Consider the following 18,796-nt stretch of genomic DNA (forward strand, 5'->3'; position numbering starts at 1 on the left):
GCGCTTCCATTTTTGGGACTTAACTCCCGCCTTAGAATCAAGCTCTCTTAAAGTGTTGTGAATGTTTGAAAGTGGTTAATTATACGCCGTTAATTTTAATTAGTGGCCATTATGGCGGATGATACAGCGAACCTGTCCCAGCCAATCACTTGAAGAATTTATGTACGTTGGATTACACGGCGAAATATTTCTCGTGACTCAATCTATATCTTTACTCTCTGGTCCAAAAGTGGTGATAATTAATCTATTGTCGATCCAAATTTTTTTTTCTTTAAAAATGCCGTACAATGGGAGACCGTTAGTGGAGGGGATTGTAAGGATCCTAAACTTGGTTAGTCATGTGGGAAAGTGATACATTTAGTCCAATCATGGGAACTTGTATGGCATAATTCTTGCTATAATTTTTACCTTATTCGTAGAAAGGATTAAATCTTATAACATTTTCAATGAAGAAAATAATTTTTAGCTCCATATTTAAGTATAAAATTGTTTTATTAAATTTAAATGATGTTTTGGGAAAATTAGGGGTGAAAACACCTCGAAAAGTTTCGCCCCTCGTGTGTTACGCCACCGCTGTTTGAAGTTAGAACGCTATGGGATTGCTTCTGCCCTGCTCTTTTTACGGTTAATACTATGTTCAGAGGCTAGTTAGTGGAACCTGTTCGACATGTAAGGCTTACCATGCCATAATTGCTCAGTTAGGTTTTCAGTTGCATCGTCGGAATCTAGGTGAGCGAGCTGACTTGCTCCGAGTTGTTTTAGTGACAGGCGAATGTTACTGGTGATTTTACGTCGATAAAATGTGCGCCGATGCGTTTGCTATCGCCGGGCTCGTATATTCCGAGTAAGTTTTTATTGTGTGATAGAAACATTTTACGTTTTTGCGACCATTTACGTCTTCGCATCATCATTCCAATCTGTATAAACTATTGCCACTGCCTGATATCTCTTTTTAATCGATTCTAATCTTCAATGGCTTTGGCCTACTCTAAGCGGTGTTGTCTTCATGAAATGATAATTTCTCACTCATAATTTCATTTTGTTTTACCTCGCTGGCCCTTTTTACATCTGTTTGTGCATGTGATATAGTGAATTAGTGAATGCATCGCATTTTGCGTTTCCCTCAAGATCTATGCTTCGCACTTAAACAACTTCGTCATTGGCTATTTTCGTGTACAAATATTGATTATAATCAACATATTAATTGAAAGAGAGCTACTTTATATCAAATGGTTTTTATAATGAAATTTTTTTTTCGCGAGTGGGAAAAGGTTTTTTTAAATCCTGAATTGTTAAGTCGCATCTTGGAAGCAACGGTAATTTTTTATTTCCGCATTTGAGATTAACTAATGAATGATCTTGTGTCAAGCCTTTTATTTACCGTAAGTAATGGAACTGCTTGCATACCATTTGGTCGTTGAATATAATAAAGATTTTAACTTCATTCGGTCATGCGTGTTGGATGTTTTGTTCCCCCCCTCCCCCGTAATTTAGTATGCTGCCGAATAGGAAATATTTTCCTTGTGGGTTGTTAGTGACCGATTACAACTAATCTGTGCCCAACGCAATAAAATTAAATTTTCTCTCTCTTTTTACATAAGCAGTTTTTACTTACGATTTGTCATCTACTGCTCTTCATATGCCCCTTCCATTAATTCGCGGCAGTGTGTTGCAGTAGCTGAAATCCGATATTTTTCGTCAATATTACTTGTATACTTTTTCGTGAGTTTGTAGAAAAGAAACTTGGGTGTGTCAGTTACTGACGGAAATATTTAGGTTGTATTAATTGCCAGTGGTTAATTTCCCTGTTCCTTTGACTCGGCTTAGCGCAACTTTTCCCAGTTTAGTAATTAGGCCGCCGTGTTGATTAGGATGTGGTTTAATTTTTTGGAGGACCCGTAATCAGCAGCAGCAGGTATGGTATGTGAAGAGTTTTGGATTGCTTCGGGACTTCCAGAAACTGAATCGTGTGATTAATTTGCGAAATATTTCCGTCTGAAATGGTCATGAAAATTACATCCTTTACTTTTTGTCTGTTTTCACTTTTCGTTATGATACTAATAGGTTCCCGTTTGCAAAATTAATTGCACCTGAAATTGAATGTTAATGGGGTTATAATCAGGGCAAAAAGAGCTGAGCTCTTTTGTTGGTAATTTTTTATTTTTAATTTTTACGGTGTTGCTTTCAGGATTTCGTTGAAGAATTGATGGTGAATGAATGAGATCGCGAACGTAGGTGTCGTACGTCGCTGAACCTTTTTCCATATCTGAACGCTCTAAGCTAAATATTTGGGCACTAAGTAAGGTTAGAAGCTGGTTTGGTGTAGACCATGAAAACTAAATTTCTTGTAGCAGTGTGTTTAATTACAGGCGCCGCCAAAATGTGACTGCATTTTTCCGATTTCGTCGTTAGATCGAGTTTAAAAAAGTCTTTGGGCGGGGATTCGAAGCTGCAATTTAACGAGTGAAGTGAATTAGTCTGGAAACCCTATTTTTTATGTACAATTTTTATCCAGCCTGATTCTTTTCCATTTTTTAATTCTATCTCTGGCATGTTTACAATTTTTCGCTCCGCATTATTTATGAAGCGGTTTTTTTCCTCATCACACTACTTGCTTGTGGTTTTGTCCATTTTATCAGCTCTCGCGGGCACCATTTCCTGCGTTAGTTCTGCGCATCTTCGCGTCGTCCGGTAGCTTAAATATTACGTAAAGGACCTTCCGACTCGACCTTGTGGAGCCGCGAACTCTCTATATGGTTTCCATTTTACCTTTGACTTCGGCAATACTCGTATCTCTGCGTGTGTTCCTCCGGCGGCCCATATGGTGATACATCGTTGTAGATTTTTAGAGTGAAATGCGGCTCGTTAGATAATATCGATGGATTATGAATCAAGTGACTCTGCTTAGAGTAATGGAAGGAAGAACTATGAGCAAGAGAAGTCGAGGTAGAAGAAGGGTGAGGATTTTTAACGCGGTGAAGGTTGGAACGAGGTACGGCAAATAACTTTTCGCTTCTGGTAATTCGTCGCTTACTGAATTTTTAGATATCAAATCATAACTTAGGTGTTGTTTGTCTCTGAGCGCTGTAAAGGGAGTTTTTGGCTCCACATGTATGAGCTGTTTTGGTATAGACAGTGAAAAGATAAACTAACAATCAAATCGTGAAGCAATGGACTGCATACCATTACATGTGGGACCTGCAAATAGCTTTAGTTACCGATTCATGTGCCAAAATCGAGCTAAATAGAAGTCTCTTAGTCAAAAACACAATGATTAATATTGTGGTACCTTTATCATAATGCAGTGGGTTTGGCTTTGAACCCTATTAAATTACTTATTAGTTAATTAGATTAAAATAAATGAATTATTATTTTTAATAATAATTATATATATTAGCAATTAATTATTAAAAATAAACTATTAAATAATATTATTATTAATAAGCGGTGTTAATTATTTAATTGCTTAATTAATTAATTAAAATGTTAATTAATTAGAGATTGGGAGATTAATCTTTATTTTAAGTGATATATTTTAAGCATAATTGCTGTTTTATCGCCATGATTATTTTATTCTACCCAGACTTCAGCGAATTTACTGTGTATTAATTTAGGGAATTTCATCAAATTGTGTGTGTATATAATGTAATTCATGTATCAGAATCATGATGGTTTATTCCACGCTTGGTATTTTATAGTGCAAAACTTAATGTGACTTAGTTCTTACGATGTGTTTAAGTCAAATCAACTAATTTGAAGGAATAACAGGAACTTCTCGTATTGTTGAAAATTAGCTGCAATAGAGTAGTTTCCTTCATCAAAGAAAACGAAAGACATTAATCACGATTCGTTACCCACCTATAGTATATTCATAATATACAAATTATCAGGTTTTAGATATCCCAGTTTAAACAAATGTTAATGGTCAATTTTAATCTCATTTGAACAAAGGCCAGATTGGCGCCCATGCGATGCCACTCCACGTGACGTCACAGAAGCCCAGTTGCTATACGAGTATGTAGTCAGGAGTTGTATGTACATCGCCTGAGATTACCAAGGCTTGGATGAGGCACAGAGCTCAGGAAAACATCTCTTAATAATCACCTATTAAAATTGCCTAAGTTCTGAAAGTTTCATACGTTTGATAGGGTATTAATAATCCTTATTTAAGCCAAGCTCTATCTGCTAGCAGGGTATTCTGCTACCTGCTAGCGGGGTACTCTGCTACCTATTAGCAGCCTGCATCGTAGCGGCGCTCATAGCCTCGCACCAAGGTGGCCTCATGGTGGCGGCAGCCGGAACCAGAATGACGTCACACAGGCTTTTCCCAGCATTCATACTTGGCCGTCGCGTTTTCGCATGATTGAAAATTCTCACTTTTCATTTAATCGAAAAAAATAGATAACGTCATTTGAAAATCTAAAAGTGTGAAATGTGTACTCCAGGAAATATGTATCTTTCGATTTAGGCAATAAAAAAATAATAGAAAACCACTGTATTATGTTTCCCATTAAAATGTCATGTTTAATTTTATTAAAATTTTATCTACTTAAAAAATTTTCTTTCATCGTAATTTTTTATATTTTTATTTCTAAGCATATATATAACCTAATTCAGAGTTATGTAACGGAGTCTAACTTTATTTATTTATTTATTATTACCAATTTATGTTCGCTATTTTGTAGTGAATATTATTTTTAATCTGAATGCTTTAACTCTAATGTTGTATTATTTTATTTGCAGGCTTTTGGTGAAAACAATAGAAGAATCCGACAAGTCAGGGACTGATCCAGAAGATGAAATGCAATCAGTTGCTGACATCAAAGATGTTGGTGACTATAGAGCTATTTTTCAACCAAACAGGGCTCGTGAGTATTCAAGTGCTTTGGCATAGAAGCACCAGCATTGTCGTGTTTTAGAATACATAGTTAATTTCTTATTTCCAAGGCTGGGCTTTGTGTGGCTTTCAATGGGTAGTGGGACTTAGTGTTATTTAGACTGAAATGGGATGGATTTATTTTATTTATTAGTTAATCTTTAATTTTAACATCAATTATTTGCATTAACATTTTTTAACTCTCTGTCTACAGATTTTTGCTTAGTTACAAACCGTTTATGTAGAATTTTTTTTTCTTTTCGATTGCTCATAATTTTGCGTTTGAAGTATCACATGGTGTTCATTCTCAATCATATTTTCTAATTAATATTCTAATTAATTATTGTAAAATTACTGAGAATATCGATCAAAATGCTATGCTGCTGTTGTTGGAAGATTGAGATTGCATCAATAGAAGTGCTGTGTGTTCAACGAGTTAGTGAATAATTGGACCATTAGAAAAATGCCTTTAGAAATATTTATCCCTTAAAGACAGATTCATGGATAATGATTTAAAATGACACCATGTCATGCAACATTTATTTCCTGGGTCTAAATATATAAGTATTCAAATGCTTTCCCAAGCTCAGAATTCTAATTTTTGGTAGTCATGCTGTGCTGTGGTGAGCTACTAACCATTTATTTATTCTATGAAAGCCTGACCTTTCTTCCATTTTAACTGCTTAAATGTATAAATTTTACTTCACAACTCTTAATAAATATTTTGTAAATAGATAATAGGTATTTAAAATTTGTTATAATAGTAATGCAGTTAGTTGTCTTTACTGGTGTGTTCCGAAATCTTACAATTTTTGGAGAAAATCGATCAAAGCCTAATCACTAAGGCTGGTGCTCATTTGTCCTCACTACGTTATCCAGATTGTTTCATTATGGTGCTATATCAAGCTATCATGTGCTATCTCTACCTACTACTGTCACTTCAAATCATCTATTTACTTACATCATTCATTTACTTACCATCAATCCATGACTTTTGAGATTTTGGGGGTACAGAAGGGAAGAAAGTGTGTCACATTAGGACTGCAAGGTGCAATGATTGTTAGTATTGAAGGTATCCAACCATTACGGTAGATGCATGTATAAACTTTTTATTAATTGACTCATCTTGTTGTGTTTCTCACGTGGAGCGTACATCTTCAATTTTCAATTAGACCTATTTCCTCTCATTCCATCCATGGAACCTATTTTCTTCCTTTGCCTTCTTTGTTTACCTAACATTTTCCCTTCCATCACAGTTTTGAGGCATCCCACAGACATCCCATCTACTCTTGATTATGATTCCATGAAAGTATCAGCTGTGACATCAATCCTTTTTGTATTCTATCATCACTGTTTGATATTTTAACCTACCTATTATGAATCATCTTAGATAACCATGTTTCAATCAGTTTTCTTGGTACATATCTTGAGTAGATATCACCTGTAGAATTCACTGAGAAAGTATTTGTTGAATGTCTTTCGATGAAGCATGATTCTTTTGATATCTTCCCCCACATTAATATTGCTCATTGGGTCAGCTCCTTTGATGAAAATGTGCTTCGTCTTCCTTCACCTACTCCATTTACATTTTGTGGTGCAACCAGGTGAAAGCCTACTTTTAGCAATGTGTATTAAATAAATTAATACGTCTTCTTTTGTATAAAATCCTTGATATTAACTCAGTTACTTTCACTTTAAATTTAATGTAGGAATAGATTTACTGAGTATTTTTTAATGTGTACTAACATGTTCTTCATTTAGCATTACTAGTGGCTTCAGTCTTGAAAATAAAGGACATGATTTATTTTTAAATGGGCATTTATCTCATTATTGCATGTTTTTGTTTGTTGCTTGTCTTAGTATGTAATTGCTTGAATGAATGGAAATGTGAATTTTTGATCATCCTTTTAATTGATATGAATTTCAATGCTAATAACCATTCCTTGGCATATCTCGTCACTAATTTCTGCTTGCTGAATGCGCAATTAATGTAATAAAACTGAATGGTGATTGTTAATCAATGAATCCTTTTGTCTATTTTCTGATGCTATCATTTTTCATCTGATTCCTTCATTTTGTCATTTAATGTTGGTGCATTAAATATATGCTTCTAGTATTTTTCTCTTGTCACTTGGTTTGATGAGCTTCATAATTTGAATGACCTAAGTACTTAACATGTACAGAACCCAGTCATCAAGGAGGCATTAAGTTATTGTTTATCAAAGCGAATGTTGTTGGTGAGGCCAAAAACCTCCTGAGGTTTGAGTGGCCACATAGGTAAGGTAAGGTTATCAAAGCGAAGATATGAAAGTAATGATAAATAAGTCAAGGTTTTAACTCTTGTGATATACATAGGCATAATTTTCATTAAAAATTCATAGTTTGGTTGGCTAGCATCAGATAAACATATGTTGGTTGCATGAAAAATATGAGACCATAGTTCTTTTATTTTTCTTTGATATTTTAAAGTCTATCTCCATTTTTTCACTGAACATATTGTGCACTTAACATGTATTTTTGTTCATGTTCTGGTGAGTAATTTTAGCCAAGTAGTAATGAGATTGATCAAGAATTGACATTTTATGCCTTAAAACATATATTTGCATATATGTACAGTAAAAATCACTTATAACGAATGTCAGAGGACCATCATTTTATTTTGTTATTAACGGGATTTTGTTATATATATTATAAAGGATTTTGCCTGATACGCCATAAGAAAAATGCCTTAATTAATTAGCCTTAATGCCTAAGGAAGCGAAAATGGCCTTCACTTCTTAATGAAAGAGGAAATAATTTCCCAAGGGACCAAAGAATAGTTTGTAATAGTGGGGATTTTGTATCATCTAAAATCATTACATGTGGAGAAATTAACATTGACAATCATAGGAAAGTCAAGGGACTGGAAACTCACCTTGTTATAGGTGGGATTTCATTACATGTGCGATCGTTATAAACGAGTTTTACTGTAAATGATGCATTTTGTCCCTGTGTATGTATGTAGTGTTTGTATTCATTATGTTTACCATCTACTTGCTTTACTTTACTCATCCATCTTTTTTACTGTATATCAAATTTCACATCAAGTGCTTCCTTCGCTTTTGTGTGATCCTGTAAATTGTGTCCTCTTTGGAATCGTTCTTCTTGCAGCCTCATTAAGTAGCATTTCCTCTCTTTTTTCCTTTATTTCAGTTGCCCGCACTCCTCCCCTTGACCCTACTCCCTTTCCCGCTCCGCTTGAAGAGGGTAAGTAAAGGTAGTGTTTGTGATAGTGTTAACTGTAGCCGAATAGATGAAATGTTCTTTGTTTAGAAAATAAGCAAGCCTCATGCTTTGGCTTTTAAATTAGTCGCTTAGCTTTGCCATACTCAGTGTGCTGCTTATGTATCTCTTATGCCTAAGTGCCTCATGCTCCTTACAGTATTTTGGATACAGTACTGATGGAACCCAGTGGAGTTGCATCTCTATGTTACAAATAAAAGGGATGGGATTTTTAGTACTTTGTTTTTATAATTCATAAAGCTGTCGTGGTGGAAACTATTAGTAACTAAATTGAAAGTCATTATATGCCCATGGCTTTATCACTTCTCCTCTTACCATCGATTGTTAGGGTAGGAACACTTCGATATCTCGCCGTCAAGTATCCACTGATAAAAGGTCTCATCCTCCATATAGTCTAACACTCAGTAGCTTGAAGTTTTAACGGCGTTAAAGAGTTAAGTCTTCATTGTCTTGTGCCTTGTAAAGTAAATGCTGCAACACATTATCAATCCAGATGTTATGATAATGCAGACATTTTTCTGGTAGAGATGGAGTCTTTAGTTCTGGAAATAATTTCAGTTGACTAATGTTCTAGTCACAAAGCAAATCTGTCAAAATCATCTCCCCACACTGTTCCTTGCTCTTACTTTCCAACCCCTTTTCACCTCAAAAGAAGTTTTTTTTTGCATTTGCATTGTTTGTTTTAGTTTTTCGATGCAATATGTACTGAAGACATGGACGAAGCTTTACAGAGGGGAAAGTAATTATTTCTGACCATGAATTTCTCGTCTCTTTCAATTATCCATTTGGGCTGATGAGTGAAGTTCTAGTGTTTTTCAAAAATTCTTCGAGTATAATTTACTGAAGGTAATTTTTTACACTTCGAATGGTTGTTAATTTTTATGTTTCCAAAGTTACATCTTGCACTGTTTTTATCAACAATGCCACCTCCTTTTCAATCCAAGTGTATGAAAAATAACCAAAATTGAATTAAGGGCTATGCTTTTTCCACTTTTCAACGCAAATGAAAACAATCATTTTATTCTTAAATTGTCTATCATCTAAAAAAACGTATTTTGATGAAAATTTTGCGATAATAGTTTCCTGATTGTCAAGCAGTTTTAATCAAGGTCCCTTCAAGATGCGCTAAAAGTTACTTTATCATCGTAATGTCTACAAAACCACTACGATAAGCAGTGAAGCACTTATATGCAAAGCATATACATATACATACATGTATATGTATTGTCCTGTTGAGAAAATATGATGTTCAACTCATATTTTCATATAATAGGAGCTGTAATGTCTCAGTAGTTCATTGGGTATGCTGGATTGTTACAATACCTGATGAAAGTGGTACATATTAAATGAAGAGTCAATTTTTGCTCATTGATGAGTGATTTCATGCAACTCCTTGTTACCACTGTATTTCTGATAAAAATACCCTCAAAAAGCTTCCATAAACCCACCAATCAGGAGACTACCAGATCTTTTGATGGCAATACCTCACATATTTTGTTTAGTTGCACATTGAAACAAGATTTTTAAATGATTTTCCTATTTTGTGTGTAATTCTTAAGATGTATGTATGTAGTTAATCCTTTTCTTCTTTTAACTTTGATATTTCATCTCTGTCATCCTGAGTGTACTCTTTTTACTTATTTCACCTGACTTAGAATTTAGACTACGTTCATGAACATGGTTCACACCTTCCTGGTGGCTCTTCATGCAAAATGCTCTGTCATGAGTTGGATTTTTTATGTTTGCACATTTTCACTATTCAGCACAACCATTAAACTTTCTACTGCATGATGCCTTGTTGAATTGAACGGCATGTATATTTACAGACATCTTACTGCACCAAATTATTATGATACATATCTTCATTTAAAGCATATTTTTTTATTCATAAGGTTTTTTTTGTATCTTGAGATTATTTAATTGCAATAGGAATACATTTTTTACGATAAGGAAGCTTTTTGTATGAGGTACTTGCCATTCTTGAGAATTTTTTGTGTGTTTCAAAGTAAGGAATAAATCACGTGAGAGACAATTCTATAGATGGCAAATTTGTGTTTACATGCGGTAAGAAACGATTGAATGCTCCTTCTAGCCATGATATTGAATACAGTTTTCATGCTAATGATAAATTATTGGAAACTATGATTCTTTTTTTGTAGATTATTATGTATAATGCTATTATATGCCATCCAAGAATTTATTGGTTTACTTATTCAAATGAATTAATAAAATGAATTTAAATTAGTCATGAACCCAATTCCCATTTTTGCTCTAAAAAATAGGATTTTTACTGAATTTTTTTGAATAGGTGTACATTTTTTCTTGGCTGTATTTTGAACATGATGATTGTCATAGCTGTTGAAGTTGTGAAATAAGTTAATATAATGAAAAAAAATCATGTTTATTCTCATGCTTAGAAAGGCTTGGACAATAATAAAGAAATAAGTGTAACGGATAGGAATTGTGTCATACATAGGCACTTCTGAATGGAGATTGTAATGTCTTACAATTTTACTCACTTTGATAATTTAAAGTGATGATTTTTTTAATGACAGAAAGTTATTATGGCCTATTCAAAATTGCAAATAACCCTGTTAAAAATTATATTTATTGCATAAAAGTTAATTGTTCTTTTGCTTATTTCCTCTAAGCACACGGAGCCATACTCTTGATATGGGGTAATGCATTTTTTTCTTAATTTTTTGAGTGTTGTGTTGATTTTTTTTCACTCATGACTTTTTCTCAATCACATCAATTAAAATAATATTTCCTGAGCTAAATATGATGATGTAGCATAAATTATTCATAGTTATTTGTCAGCTTAGTGTAATTAACCTTACACTTGAAGAATTCCAGTAGCTTCATGTGGTTGTTGTAAGTTTTTCATTATTTTACTTTCAGTTGAATACTTAAAATAATCTAAATTTATTTTTTTGATTCTATAAATGCTAAATCACTATATGCTATACTTCTACTTCTTCAATTGATGTCTTAGTTCTGGTTTTTAGGTGAAGTAAAAATTAATTTACTCTAGCATACGGATGTAGTGATCATCAGATTAATGAAAAATACAGATATTCTTCTTTTTATTCAAAATTTAATGCACATATAAAACATATGAATTGTTTATTTGAAGCACCTAATTGCATTAGATTTCTATTTTGTAATATTTTAGTGATTAGAATTAGATAATTCCTAGAAAACATAAATGTATTAAAAGCTGTAGACATTTATTTTTTAAATGTATCTTTCTTCCATTTTATTTGCAATTTTCATCAGCCTAGGTACTCAAGTAAAACCTCTAGTGAAGCTTTAAAATTTTATTCATTCTGCAGATGGTTACATGCATGTCTCTTTATATCAGTTTATAGCTTTTGAATTTTCTTGCATACCCAGTATCTATGTAAATCCATAAATTCCTTTTTTTGTATTGTCCAGGTTTACTCTACTTACCTTAGTTGGTTTTATCTCCCCAGTCAATATTTAGTAGAGCTTGTTAAATATTAATACAAATGCTAGATTTTTTAGCATAATTTGTTCCGTAGGGTAACAAGGATATTCTCAGCGATTTTGTTTTCAAAGACAAATGAAAGATAGAATTCCTGCCTAAATAGAGAAGAACTCTTTTGACAGCACTTAACCAAAGTTATACACAGAAGTAGATAGCTTTTACACCATTTTAGTCTGAAAACCACTAAAATTTCTAGTGCATTTTCTCCATAAGCTTTTACAAATGATTTAGAGGGCTCTCAAACTCTCTCTAATGGGATTAAATTCCTCACCCTCCACAACCCCAGGTTAAATTTTTATTTCGAGTTGCAGCCCCTCACTTCAAATGCCATACTTCAGACATCAGTTGTTTTTAGAGCACAAATTCTGAACTTAAATCTCCCTAGTGTCCTAATTGGCTGTCAAATTATTTTCTAGATCCCTCACTCCCGCAAATTCTTCAGCCGCCTCGAGAGGAAAGTCCATACCATTCTTTGGAATACAGTCCTCCAGTTCAAGAGCCGTCAAAGGATCAGCCACCTTCTTTCAGGGAGAACCGTTTGCCTTCTCCTAGAAAGGATCCATCTATGAGGAGGAACTCGACCAAGGATCAGCCATCACCGTATAATTTCCAGGAATCTGATTTTCCTGTCAAGTATGCATATCTTCGTAACAAACACTTTCTCTTGATCACTTTACCTATGTTAATATTACTTGATATGGAGCCCAAGGAACTCAATAACTCTGGTGATATGAATATAACTCAATTAACATTATAGTTACTTACGTCTAAACATGTTAAAAGAAACTAAAGAAGGCGATACTGCATGGAATTTCCGTACATCATACATGTTAAAAGAAATTATGCACCTTAAACTTTTCACTCAGCTTTTTCACAACCCAGGTCTACAACAGTGTGTCATTTCAGGAATTGTCACCCTGTTGAAAATAGCACATTTTTGTTGAAAGCGATCGGAGTAATTAAAAAGCTGTATCTAAAGTTCAAATTAGTTTCTTTTAACATGTTGTTAAAAACTAGAACGACGGAGTGAGCAGGTAAAATTTGTTCTTTCACTGTATTCACCAATTTCTTTTAATGAATTTGGCCTTTTGTTACTTTTGATTCACTTTAAAGATCTTTAGGTCAGTGCAGTCAGGTATCTGCCGTGCGAATATTTTTAGGAAATATATAGCATTGTGCCAAGAACAACAGCATCCCATGGCCAAAATGGCTCTCTCCGTCGTTTTGGTGTTGACATACAGCAATTCCATGAAGTATCGCCTTCATCCATGAATTCAATTAGTTGCTTCTGATACTTGACAGAAAAAAATCATATCAGCAGTCAACTCATCAAGAGATTTTTTGACAAATTTTGCTAAATCTTTTTCAGGACCAAATTTAACTTGTATTTAAGTTACAAAAAATAAATAGTAAGTCCCATATGGTTTGATTATTACTATTAAAGTTCATTTTCTGGCCCAGGATTTCATCATAGTTTTTTTATGAATTGTTCATTAATGTTCTCTTTCAATGATGAGACAACATTTTATTTGTTAGTCTGGGCTGGTGTCTGAATTTTGATATTCATGGGGTTATACCATCTCACAAATAAACAATGAATAATATTTAAGAAATCAAGTTTAATGCCACAGATTAAAAGCTCATTTGACCAATTGGTTAGCACTTTCCTCATCCGAAATTTGGAGAACTTTGAGATTAATTTTCCTTCATCAGGTCCTTGTCCAATACTTCCACTAAAATTACTATACTTGTTACAATTCTGCTAGATTAAGCTTGAAAAAAAACTCTAAATCTGTGGACTGTGCTTAGTGTTGGATTCATTTCATAAGAAATTGTGGCTAAGTTGGAAGGTATTCATAAATAATCAGAACGAATGTCATGTTTAATGCTTTTCAGGCACATAGAAGCTGGGAGATTTTCTGAAACTTCTTGAATTATTAATAATTTTGTACATTCAGATTTTCCCATGAAACTTCCTCTCATTCAAAAAAATGTTCTTTAAAGTATAGAATTGATAATAACTACATAATTGTTATTTATTTTACTAATAAGTATATTGGAGGGATCCCTTGATTTCCGGCCGAGTGCTTTAGCTAATTAAGCTACCGAGGCGTCATTCTCCCCTGTGGAAATTTGTGGACTATACCAGACAGGGTGGTATGGACTGCTGAGCATATTATGCGACTAGCAGTCCAGGTTGTGTGCATGGCGCCACAGCCGAAGAGCAAAGCCTGACTTTGAACACGAGAGGTGTTCACTCTAGACTTATTTAAGTATACCGGGACTAGCCATGGTGATAACTTTTACGGGAGTCACCCGCAATGCACAATTAGTGCGAAAAATCCACAGAGGAAATATCATTCGCCTTGACTGGGATAGCTCCCTGGATAGCGCCTCGGTAGTTTAACTGGCTAAAGCACTCGGCTGGAAATCGAGGGATCCGGGTTCGATCCCGGTTCATCAAGGCGAATGATTTTTCCTCTGTGGATTTTTCGCACTATTTGTGCATTGCGGGTGACTCCATAAAAGTTATCACCATGGCTAGTCCCGGTATACTTAAATGTATTGGAGGGTTTAGCATTACATTTTCCAGCATTGCTTATTTAGTATCACTTGACAGTTCAAATTAACAATCACAAAGGTAATCTCTTTATTTTAACACTTAATGTGTGAAACTAAGATTTATTCATTTCTTCCTTTCAGGCTCTCCAATATCAAACATAGTCCATCAGAGCCTGCTCTCAACAAAGCCAATGCTTTCCATTCCCGTTCAAACTCTCTGAGTCGGACATTTGTCGGTGTGCAAACATCAAGTTCGACCAATAGAGTCCCATCAGTGCTAGAGACTTCAAAAACAGTCCCCTTGTCCAGTGGTGGGAAGGCAGCCTCGCAAAGCTTGCCTCCTTACGTCGGCCCTTCGCAAAACAGACTGAACCACGGTGCTGGAGAATCTCAAAGTGCCAATGTTGGACCCAGTGTCCGAGGGATGCAGCAGCAACGTTATTCCCCTCCCAAGGAAGGCGTAACGAGGCCACCGACTGCTCCCTCTTCGCCCAGGGTGACAGAAGATCCTCCATTGATACAGTATTTAGGTCAGCCCTCGGTCACACATTCTCAAAACCCCGTGAACCTTAGGCCCCAAAGGACATCCACTGTGGAGCCACCCTCCTCCCACAACTTTATATCCCCATCTTTGGACAGTATTAGCCACGGAATTCGTTCAATGAAGGTGGATGATGAAGACTTAATTGTGCCAATGTCTTCAGACAAACCATCTGGCCTTGACATGGATGAATTCTTGCCTGTAAGTTGTAAATTTCCTTTCATCCGGTGGTTATTTTTATCTTATCCCTGCCTGTGATATTATTCCTCTTTCTTTGCTTATTTCAAGTATCACATAAGTGATTTTTATCCTTCTTGAATACAGCAGACTCCTGATTATCTGGCTGTGGTATATCCGTGTGGCGGATTATCCATGCATGATCTTTCACTTTCGCTCAATATTTTTGCGAACTTTATGAAAAAATAAAATCGGACGCAAAATCACCGGAATTACAGCATTAATGCTATAATACACCGGGCTTATTTTTTTCCGTTAGAATCCCCTTCGTAAAACGGAAGCGATTGCATGCTAGCTGCATTCATGGGAGCACCGCGTTCCTGCTTCCCAAGCCTCGCAGTGCACAACCGTGCTCCTTGATCACGGATACACGTCCCACAGCAGTTGCAACCCGAGCAACTTGTGTGATACGCAACTACGTAGCGTGGTGCCTGGCAGTGTAGTTTCCGACGTCAAGCAGTGGTTTTGAAGCATTCATGCAAACCACTTTTCTGTATCTGTGATCATACTGCCACGGATGTGTGGTTTTCGAAACCAGTTCATAATTTGTCGTGGTTCAAAATTTGTTGTGGTTCATAATTTACACAAAGTAAACAATATATTATTATTAATTCAGTTTTTCTGTTATTTTAGAGTGCTTCCCAGTCTCATTGAGAGCTTTCTTTGCCAGTTCGCGGTCTTTTTAGTGGTGAAAACATGGTTGTACTCATATTAGTTATGCTCCATGTAAGACCTGGTTACAAAAACCACACCTCCGTGGCTTTGTGATCACGGATACAGAAAGTGGTTCGCACAAATGATTCAAAACCACAGCTCGATTTCGGGAACTACAGTCAGGCACTACACCATGTAGTCGCCTCTCGCACAAGTTGCCCGGGTTGCAACTGCTGTGGAACGTGTATCCGTGATGAAGGAGTGTGGTCGCGCCCTGCGAGGCTTGGAAAACAGGAACACAGTGCTCCCCCGTGAATGCAACTAGCACTCGATCGCTTCCGTTTTACAAAAGGGATTCTAACGGAAATAATAAGCCTGGTTTATCCAAGCATTAATGCAGTTATCCCGGTGATTTTGTGTCTGATATTATTTTTTTATAAAAATCGCGGAAAGTATTGAGTTGGAGTGAAAATCACCCACAGATAATCCGCAACATGGATATGCTGCAGCCGGATAATCGGGTGTCTGCTGTGTTAAGTACAGGTTGATTTTTTGTACAGATTGATTCTTTTATAGTTGAACTATTGCAATGTGTTTCTTTGCATGCTCCTATGTGCAAACTTGTCCTGGGTCAAAATGGTTTATGTTGTATATCACATAAAAAAATGGAATTGTATGAATTTTTAAAATTAATCTACCACTGTATGTTTCATTTGATTGCTGATGAGATATCAGGGAGTGGCGTGGGTAGCCTTTAGTGGCCTTGAAGGAGATAGATGAAGTGGGATCCCAGTTTGCCCACCCCCACCAAAATGTGAATTTTTGATATCATGCAAAAATTCCCTCTCAGTATGTACTACCATCAGTAAATTCTCAGAAATCTCTCTCTTTGGCTGAATAACTTTCCTTTTTCTGTACATTTATGTATTTCATATTTTTTTCCTCTCATGGCCCCCTCCACTATAGATTTCAGGCTTATTAGGGCAATGGGGAACATAAGCCATGAGAAATTACTTGTCTCTGATGGGAGAGACAACCTTTTAGAATAAAACCACAATCAAGGCACAGATGGAAGTAGTTGAGTTTCGATATCATACCTAGCACTCAAGACTTCTGTTATCATTGCATTTTTTTGCATTATACTTGACAAACTACTTTTTGCCAAAAGTGATCTAACACACCCCTGATGCACTTATTATATGCCCTTAATGCTTATATGCACCTAATATTTCAATGTTTTTAACTACATTCAGTGACTTGATACTAGAATTTTCAGTGTTATGTACTCAAGAATGATACATTAATATGAAATGCAAAATTTCACTCATTGCCAGTGAAGAACAAACATAATACTTATGCTGATATATGTTTCGTTACAGTATATATGTATATGCCATGCCTTTCATGTAGTTTTCATTTCTTAGACATTCAGTTGTGGTCAACTGAATTACGTACCACCCACTTCCAGTTTGACGAGACACTGCACTGACAGTGATCATGCTCAAGATGCACTCTGATTGGTTAAATGCTAGCCAAAGACCATCTTTCTTATGACTTATATCGATTGTAGAATAGCATTTGTGGCTCCCTTGATGTCTCAATATAGATCAGCCATAACTCTTAGTTCTATACAAATACCCTGATCTCTTCCTTCCCCCTGCCTCACTTACTCGTTTGTTACCCTTAAAATTGTTCATTATATTTCTAAATACGTTACTGCTTTTTTTTCATGTTTCTTTGGCATCACAGAAGAGTTATAAACAAGGGAGGTTTGGAATGGGCTTAGGTGGCCATGGCATCGGTAGTCCTTATCCAGAATTGTCTGAGACTGAGGTATTTTCTAGTTTAATGAGAGGTTTTGAACCTATGATGACAGTTCTGGGTGCCAGGCAGAGAGCCCTCCAGATAATTTTTTCCATCTGGAATTCTAAAGACATGAAGGTAAGCAGAGAGGAGCTTAGTTCCTTAGATGACTGTCTTAAGAAAACAGGCTATCATATGCATGGATATGTTTGTATTTTACATATGTATTTATGTATGGATACCACTGTACTAACAGATTTTTAGCAAAGTGTGAATGTACCCAGAGCTAATTGATGTTATGGGTAGCATTTTTTTCTTTTCATCTTTGGACAGCAATATTTTTCGGCCTGATGATTATATTACCTGATAAGTTTTTGGATGTCAAAGTATTTTTAAAAAAGGTTATTTTATTGCAATGCATATGTAGTTGAAATTTTATATGAGGTACTATTGGATTGATACAGTGCATAAATATAGAATCGATATAAGTGTTATATATCTTATAATTCTATTTTAATTGTTAATCTTTTTTCTGCATTCTAGACTGCAATTGAATCTGCTGTAGAAATGAAGGATATATCAGTTTTGGTTGATATCCTGGGTGTATTAACTTTGAAGCCGTAAGTCTTTTTGATGCATTGACATGGATGTTTTGGGATTAAAGTTCTAACACTTTCATGACAATTTTACTTATTTTGAAAAGTTTTCCATTGATTCATTTGATTGTATTTGTTATTTGTTCCAGGTCTGTGTGGAGTCTAGACCTCTGTGTCTCACTACTTCCGTCCATTCATGAGCTTTTACAGAGTAAATATGAAATGTAAGTATAAATGAAACTAATTATATTTTTCCAACAATTTTTCTTGCACAATTCATGATCTGATTGCATTTAAGCTGTGTATTCTTTGGTTTCATTATTGCCATAAGTATTAATGTACCTTACAATTTCATCTGATGGGTGGATTATTCTTACAGGTATATGAGGGTTGGCGTGGACTGCCTACGTCTTATTCTTCGTAACTTCACCTCAGTTATACGAACCCATGTAACAGGTCCAGCCCCTCATGGGGTTGATATTCCAAGAGAGGAGAGGTAAGTCCAAGGAATCAAACTTTTTCCTATGATACTTTGTACAGCCATGTTCAATTTTGCCTTGTCTGAAGACAAAAAACTTTAGTTTTGAAGTGTTATCTAAAAACTATGGATAATTGTAGAATTTGTGTATTTCCCTGGGTATAGTCTGAAGGAATGAATCGCAGGTTTCTCACCGGGTGTGATTTTGGTTAACTTGTCCCAACGTTTCGAATGCTTAGTCTGCTATCTTCTTCAG

At 35.3% G+C, this 18,796-nt stretch overlaps 1 protein-coding gene across 6 annotated transcripts in view; it reads left to right on the forward strand.

Moving 5' to 3' along the window:
• LOC124166573 (katanin p80 WD40 repeat-containing subunit B1) overlaps nt 1-18,796 on the forward strand; it is a 35,306-nt gene that overhangs the window by 13,278 nt on the left and 3,232 nt on the right. For 5 of the 6 annotated variants that reach the window (XM_046544134.1, XM_046544131.1, XM_046544130.1 and 2 more), the window contains exons 9-16: nt 4,744-4,868; nt 8,069-8,122; nt 12,086-12,302; nt 14,373-14,973; nt 17,413-17,604; nt 18,010-18,086; nt 18,212-18,286; nt 18,442-18,558. In XM_046544134.1, the coding sequence (XP_046400090.1) occupies nt 4,744-4,868; nt 8,069-8,122; nt 12,086-12,302; nt 14,373-14,973; nt 17,413-17,604; nt 18,010-18,086; nt 18,212-18,286; nt 18,442-18,558 (1,458 nt within the window). The remainder of the gene's footprint in view (nt 1-4,743; nt 4,869-8,068; nt 8,123-12,085; nt 12,303-14,372; nt 14,974-17,412; nt 17,605-18,009; nt 18,087-18,211; nt 18,287-18,441; nt 18,559-18,796) is intronic. The other variant, XM_046544135.1, reaches the window with a different exon arrangement.

This window comes from Ischnura elegans, chromosome 10, assembly GCF_921293095.1.
Source record: "Ischnura elegans chromosome 10, ioIscEleg1.1, whole genome shotgun sequence".
Lineage (NCBI taxonomy): Eukaryota > Metazoa > Arthropoda > Insecta > Odonata > Coenagrionidae > Ischnura > Ischnura elegans.